Here is an 8,081-nt window from a genome sequence, read left to right on the forward strand (position 1 = left end):
AGTTCATGATCTGAGCCACAGTCAGCTCCTGGTCTTGTTTTTGTTGACTCTAAAGAGCTTCTCCATCTTTGGCTGCAAAGAATATAATCAATATGATTTTGGTGTTGACCATCTGGTGATGTCCATGTGTAGATTCTTGTGTTGTTGGAAGAGGGTGTTTGCTATGACCAGTGTATTTTCTTGGCAAAACTCTGTTTGTCTTTGCCCTGCTTCATTCCGTATTCCAAGGACAAATTTGCCTGTTACTCCAGGTGTTTCTTGACTTCCTACTTTTGCATTCCAGTCCCCTATAATGAAAAGGACATATTTTTTGGGTGTTAGTTCTAAAAGATCTTGTAGGTCCTCATAGAACCATTCAACTTCAGCTTCTTCAGCATTACTGGTTGGGGCATAGACTTGGATTACTGTGATATTGAATTGTTTGCCTTGGAATCGAACAGAGATCATCCTGTCATTTTTGAGATTGCATCCAAGTACTGCCTTTCGGCCTCTTTTGTTGACCACGATGGCTACTCCATTTCTTCTAAGGGATTCCTGCCCGGAGTAGTAGATATAATGGTCATCAGAGTTAAATTCACCCATGCCAGTCCATTTTAGTTCGCTGATTCCTAGAATGTCAACGTTCACTCTTGCCATCTCCTGTTTGACCACTTCCAATTTGCCTTGATTCATGGACCTGACATTCCAGGTTCCTATGCAATATTGCTCTTTACAGCATTGGACTTTACATCCATCACCAGTCACATCCACAATTGGGTGTTGTTTTTGCTTTGGCTCCGTCTCTTCATTCTTTCTGGAGTTGTTTCTTCACCGCTATCCAGTAGCATATTGGACACCTACTGACCTGGGGAGTTCCTCTTTCAGTATCCTACCATTTTGCCTTTTCATACTGTTCATAGGGTTCTCAAGGCAAGAATACTGAAGCGGTTTGCCATTCCCTTCTCCAGTGGACCACATTCTGTCAGACCTCTCCACCATGACCTGCCCGTCTTTGGTGGCCCCATGGGCATGGCTTAGTTTCATTGAGTTAGACAAGGCTGTGGTCCTAGTGTGATTAGATCGACTAGTTTTCTGAGTATGGTTTCAGTGTGTTTGCCCTCTGATGCCCTCTTGCAACACCTACCATCTTACTTGGGTTTCTCTTACCTTGGACGTGGGGTATCTCCACGAGATATCCAATGATAGTCTAATTAGCACCGGGCATTTACCTCTTTTCCTCTTTGTTGATAGTCTTGAGAATATCAGCTAGGACATTCACGTGCACCGTTCTGGCAGCACAGAAAGATGGCAGAAAGGACGGGAGGCGCAAGCGTGTGGCATTCTCTGTGTCCTTTTAGCTATACTGCATATATATATATTTTCCTCTTCCTCTTGGCCCATACACAAGTATTAACAAAAGGAATTTTTAATGTATTGAGCTATGGGGAAGTCATTCTGGGTTATAAATGATTTATCTTGATATTTATGCTAACTAAAACAGCCCACTTACAGCCTGTCATACATACACTCTCTGCTTTTATCACCAAAGAAAAGGGTGCACTGACCAGAACTAATGTCCATGTTAAAAATAAAAATTAGGAGAAGGATATGGCAACCCACTCCAGTATTGTTACCTGGAAAAGTCCATAGACAGAGGAGCCTGCTGGGCTGCAGTCTATGGGGTGACATGTCTGAGCATGTGTGCATGAGGGTGGAGTGAGATGAGTTGGTAGCAATCAACTGGTAGAACTAAAAAAAAGATTAAATGCCTTGCTTCTTGGGACACCAATGCTGGTCCTCCTTCAACAATAAGGCTCCCGTCCCAGGTGCCAAGGCCATCCTAACTCACTGTTGATCTGGTGGTTTTTTGTTTTGAAACCTTGAAGGAATATATCCTTGAGTTGTGTGATGTTTTTTGTTCTGACAAGACATAAAACTGCACTGAAACCATGCTTCAATGGAGCAGTTTCTCAGAGTTATCTGAGATGCTGTCTCCCAGGCTATAGTCCTCAGTTTGGCTCAAACAAAATTTTTTTTTCTATTCATACTGTAGATTGGTTTATTGATTGGAAATGTGTGTGCAACAACTAGCTGGCAGGAAACTTCATAGGGCCTAGGATATCTTATTCTCAATTGGTACTGTTGCCTCAACACACACATGTACAAGGTCAGTCATGTTTGACTCCTTGTGATCTCTTGGGCTGTAGCCTGCCAGGCTCCTCTGTCCATGGGATTATCCCGGCAAGCATACTGGAGTGGGTTGCCATGCCCTCCTCCAGGGGATCTTCCCAATCCAGGGATCGAACCCACATCTCTTCTATATGACAAAGGTGGATACTTTACCATTGTATCATATAAAACAGATGTGACCAAGACACACAGTCATGTGGACATTTAAGAAGGGGGAGACAGTGAACAATGAAACAAACTCAAACTTAGTTTAATTTGAAAGAACTAAGGTTTTGTTTAAATTTATTCTTTGAACTGGTAATATTTTTACATGTTTCAAAATTCCAAAAATATCAAAAGATATAGAGTGAAAATTATTCCTCATCTTCCCCCTCCCTCCAATTCTCCTCCCCCAAAGCAAGCAGTATGTCTGGTAACCTTGTACCCTTCAGACTCAGTGTGTTTGTGTATGTGTACGCAATGGCTTCCTCTTTACACAAATGGAAACCTATCATACAGTTTTATACCTTTTCATAGACAATGTATCTTGGTGCTCTTTTCCATACACGTTCATAAAGACAGTCCTCATTTCAAGGGCTGTGTAACAGCCAGCCAGTCCACCAGAAATCACTTAGCTAGTCCCATGTGGTGAACGCCAAGGCTGATTCTAAATGTTCACTTTCCGAAATCAATATCATAGTAAAAACTACACAAGCACAGTTTGTGCGGGTAGAAATGTATCTGTAGGATTCATTTCCAGCAAATGGCTTGCTGGGACAAAGTTTGCTGTAATTTAGATAGCAACCAACAAAGTAACCTTCACAGAGGCTGTATCAATTCATATCCCCTAAGAAATGTATATGAATCCCTTCGCCCCCTTTTAAATAAAAGTGAAAGTTTAGGTAAGATGGTGGGTGGAGATCACATGGCTACAACCCTCCTGAATGTTAATTTAAAAATCCATCTTCACAGGAAAATGTTCAAAATATAGTAAGAAGCACATTACAAGAGAACTTTGTAAACAAAAGATAACTATACATATTTTTGCTGTGTATAAGATTTAATGTTCACTCTATGTATACACACATGTATATTTCAAAAAAAGTTACAAAGAAAATTAACAAAATCTTAAGGTAATGAACAGCCCTGGATGGTGGAAGTATGAGGAACTGAATTTTAAATAAGCCTTCATACTTTTGTGTATTTTACTTTTGTGCATTTTCCAGGTTTTGCTACAAAGATTTTGCATTACTTTGATAAACTGATAAAATGATACACTTTCTCTAGTTTACAGCAATTTCCCCTGAGGAGTTTCTTATCTGACTTGGTTTCAAAGTATCTGTAAAGAAATTAGTAGGAATATGATGCCTAGAAAAGGTGACCCGAAATGAGAAATGGAAAATTCCAAAAGAGCTGCACTGCATGGAGAGGGCCGCAATCGCTGATGGTGACAAGCTTGTTCCCAGCTTAACAGACGAGGTGACCGGAGCCTCAGCCCGCCCAGTGCCCACTCTAAGAACTGTGGAGACACGACCCTTCTGCAGCTGCCACTGTGCGGGCCGTGGCAGAGGGGACGGGGCAGTCGCAGGCCTGGCTTCTGAGCTGTCCAGTTACCGCGGGGTCTCCCCGAGTCAGAGCACGCTAGTGGTGGGGGCATTCCAAGTCTGCACCCCCACACCAACGATGGGGCCGTCACAAATGGAGTGCACTAGTGACCAGGCTTCTCCCGGTCATCCTGCGTCAGTGGCAGCAGTGGGAAGGAAATGGAACAAAGAAGACAGCCAAGCTGCTTACGCAGTAAAATCAACAGGATGTCTATTGGTATCTTTTGGATTGAGGGATGGGATGGCAGGTGGCAACAATCCTCGAGAAAGGGAGCAGGGAAGGAGGCACAGGTTTGGGATGGAAAGTGGCATTTCCCTCTGGGTAGGCGGTTTCCAGAGTTTGCCAGGCATCCAGGGGGAGCTTCTGGCAGCATGCAGCTGCTGTTCCAGCCTGAAGTTCCGAGACCAGGACCTGGGAGTGAGCAGCACATAGCCACGGTGTTGACTGGGACATCTTGGGAGTGTGTAGAGCTCAAGATACACCTCTGGGACAGCAGCCCAGGGGCCCCAGGAGTTGAGGAGGGGAGGGCAAGAGGCCCCTTGAGAGGTAGAAGGGATCTGGGCAAGCACAGTGCTCCAGCATGCCAGGGGACCGAGGACTGTGGGGGGCCTGGTCGGCAAGCGGGACAAGCCAGGCGTTGAAGAGGCAGTGGTGCCTGACCCAAAGAGGGAGCGCTGCAGATTCCTCAAGAAAGAGACTGGGGAGAAAGGCGGCGGGCGCTGCCAGCTGCCCACCATTAACCTCTTCTGAGGCTTTTTCTCAGGTATAGTCTCAACCACGGAGGTTAGAGAAGCTAAGCGATTCAGTCTTGGCCAGCAAGACATGGAGGCATTGGATGAAAGCTTCTGGGAGAGTGGTTTTTTGAAACCTCACAGGTGATGAGTACTGGCTGCCTTTTTCCCTCCTCCAGTCCTGATGATGGTGGGTGCATCGGCTGAGGCTGCAGTGGTCTCCCTGTGACCATGAGGGACAGGCTGGGAGAGAAGCCACTGCCTCTGATGGCGCAGAGCCACTGAAGACACAGCCTTCAAGCAAAGTCTGATCGGTTTAAGCCACTGTTAATGGGGTGCTGACTTCAAATGCTGCCTCCAACTCCTAGCTGTGCAACCCTGGCAAGCTTATGTTTGTCCTGGGCCAGATTTTCCTTATACATAAAATGGCGCCACCTCACAGAGGTGTGAGTCACTGCCTGTCTGAAAACATACCTCTTCTGAGCCACGTAAATAGGTTATTTGCTAAGAATGAAATGGAAGGTGGTGGAGGCCAAGGCATGACAACAGAGGCGCTGTGATAATGAGTTGATGGAGAAGTCCACAAGACAAGCCCAGAGAGTGACAGGGTGGCAGAGACAAACCCGAGGCTTCGAGGCATCCTGAGGAACCTCTGGAGATGAGCTGCAAGCCTGGCTCTGCTACTGTGGAAACCCTACTGGGTGTGACACTCAAGCATCCAAAGAACAGAACTGGACAAAGGCAAGTTCTGACAGGTCCTGAAACTCACCCATCACATCTCAGCAGTGAGTTCTGACGGTTGGACACTCTGACACTGGGCTTAGAACAGCCACTGTACCCTTCCAGAATACTTCTTCCATTCAACTCGACGCTCTGACAACCCAGTATTCCTTCTGGGGGATATTTTTCTGGAACGATTTCTACAAGCTGACCTGTGCCATGGCCAATTTTCCTTCCTTCCAATTGTTGATGTTTATGTTTTGTATTTAACTTCGATAGGATGCAACCACAGTGGGAACAGCAAACAAACAAGAAAGGCAATTGTGCTGTGTAACTGGAGCACACAACACAGCATCCCAGAGGGATGGGCATTTCACTCTTTCATTCTAGGTTAGAAAGCAGGCGGATTAAATCCTTAGTTTTTGCATCCTTTCTGCTGAGATACCAAGGAGCACACCTTTGAACACAATGTTCTTCTTTATAACAAGAACAGCATAGACAAAGATCAGAAAGCTTTGATTTCCTCAGGAGTAAACTTGGAAGAGAGCAAGAAGATGAGCCAGGCGAAGTTTCCAATTGTGGACATGAAAATGGTCATATTACAATGTACTGCATCATATATAAATAAGCCATTTTCTCAGACGTCTTGCTTTTCTGGACATTGACAGCTGAAAGAAAGGTCTTCTGAAGGTCAGCAGAGACCGCAGCAAGATGGTAAGCTGTGCTTGAGATGGGGCAGATAAACTTACAGAACAAAACAGAGTCACATCATTCACAAAGGGCCCTCAGCATAGTCCAGTGGGTCTGATGGGCAGGCTTGGGATAGGGACAAAATTTAGGTTATCCTGTTGTTTCCCCCAACATATAAAAGACTAAAAAAGAAAAAGACCAAAAAAAAAATAAATAAATAAAAAAAAAAAATAAAAAAGAAAAAGAGGGGAGACCTATAGATTAAAAGAGACCTAAGTCAAGCAAATGCACGGTGTGATTTTTCTTTAGAGCATGATTAGAACAAACCAAACAGAAAACAAAACAAAATTTATAAGGAAACCAGGAATATCCACTAAATATTTGATGACATAGTAATTACTGTTATTTCTGCTTAGATGATAATATAGTTTTACTCGAGATTTAATGAAATTAATAATTTTTCCTGCTTCATCACAGACATTCTTAAGTGAAACCATCCCCCCACCCCACTCCCTTTACTGCAGTGCCAGGGAAGGAAAAATATGAACAGCGACCTCGGGGCAACTTCCTTGATTCTCACTGAGACTCTGGCAGTGTTACCCAGTGTTGGATTTGCACTATCAGTGCAAACATCAGTGTAAACATCAACTTAGTGAAAAAGGCAAATGATAGCTCAGAATGACTATAAAAATGGTTTTTGTCATCACGTGCCAACATGATTATATAAGTCCATGCTTTATAGAGATATTTTTAAAAATTGATAAAATGACAAGATTTCTGGTGCTGATGTAAAAATAATCCTATGGCAACAGGGGTGCCATTTTGAAAATGTATCAGCACATGGAATGTCCAAAATAAAATGCTAAAATTACTCAGAAAAGTAAGTGGATTCTCTTCCCTCACACCAACTACAAATGTTGCAAAACAGTGGAAAAGAATTACTAAAAGAAAATGTGTACATGCTCAAGATAGCATTTGTTAAAATCAAATGTACAAAGCTGTTAACACAGCCCTGATTAATCAATTTCCAGAGTCAGGAAAGCCGGCTCTTATGGTGGGCGAGGGTTCTCCACCTCACGGCCAGGTGGCTCTTTGGTGATGGGGTTTTACAGGATGCTCAGCAGCATCCTCGACCTCCTCGAGGATGCCACCGCCCTCTTCCACCAGTCATGACAACCAAAATGTGTCCAAACATCACCAAGTATCTCCTGGGGAACAAAGCCACTCTGAGTGAGTCCCTCCATCACAGGCAACATTGCCAATCTAAGGCCACGGTTTCTAACTGGAGCTGTGACACCCCCAGGGAAAGCTGTGGAATTTCACGGGGGAATCCTTTGTCCCTTGATTTGGGCATGAGTGTGGCTGCCATGCCTGCTCTAATGACTCTAAAGTGCAGAAATGGATCCCAGCGGCCATGGATGTATGTCTGAAACTCCTTTCTATAATATATGAACTGCGACTTGGGTTGACTCCACATATAAATTAATTCCTGCATGTTTAGAATTTAAACAAAACCTTCCAGTAACGCAGCTGCATTTGTTTTGTGCAAACCTTTCCCAAGCCTTAGTCACCACTTTGGGATATCACACCCACACAGGCCTCTCATGTTTCTGTGGGTAACACCACACCCCATGCACCAGATGGCAAGCCATAAGCAACGCCCCAAGTCTCCAGGCACGATGGTCGCCACCACAGGGAAAGACAGCAACTCAGCCGACGTTACCTACTGACCGTTTCTTTTGCTTTAATTATCCTTTACAAAACGGGGACATGTATGGGTTTCTCAACATTACACACGTGTGTAGGTTCCATTACCTCTGAATTCATTTGCGAGTACTGGGTTTGAGACTCAGGAGAATCAGTGATCTCAGGTGTTTGCAAGCACCACCGCCTTAGGAAATCTGAGGGCGTTTCTACCCTCAGCCCCCTTCCAGAAATACACCTTGTGGACGTACCACATTTCTGTACCTGTCATCCGCCGCGTTCCTTCCCTACGTGGACTCCCTGATGTCAAACAGCACGGACGTGCTCATGGCGGGCTCTTCCACCCCAATAACGCGCACCGGGTTCTTTTCCTGCATGATCTCGTGGAGGTCAAACAGCGCCAGTGCCCTGCCGGCGGGCGGCCCCGCCTTCGTCCCGCCCCCGGGGCTCTCCTCTGGGGGTCCGAGTGGGCGCCGCCCGAGG

At 45.0% G+C, this 8,081-nt stretch overlaps 1 protein-coding gene across 1 annotated transcript in view; it reads right to left on the reverse strand.

Annotated features, from left to right (window-relative positions):
- Window positions 1-8,081, reverse strand: part of ZNF8 (zinc finger protein 8) — a 35,761-nt gene that overhangs the window by 16,319 nt on the left and 11,361 nt on the right. The window contains exons 5-6 of the mRNA XM_010858034.1: window positions 7,890-8,050; window positions 1,209-1,268 (exon numbers count right to left, since the gene is read on the reverse strand). Coding sequence (XP_010856336.1) covers window positions 1,209-1,268; window positions 7,890-8,050 — 221 coding nt within the window. The remainder of the gene's footprint in view (window positions 1-1,208; window positions 1,269-7,889; window positions 8,051-8,081) is intronic.

The sequence above is a fragment of the Bison bison genome, unplaced genomic scaffold (assembly GCF_000754665.1).
Source record: "Bison bison bison isolate TAMUID 2011002044 unplaced genomic scaffold, Bison_UMD1.0 scf7180017864383, whole genome shotgun sequence".
Taxonomy (NCBI): Eukaryota; Metazoa; Chordata; class Mammalia; order Artiodactyla; family Bovidae; genus Bison; species Bison bison.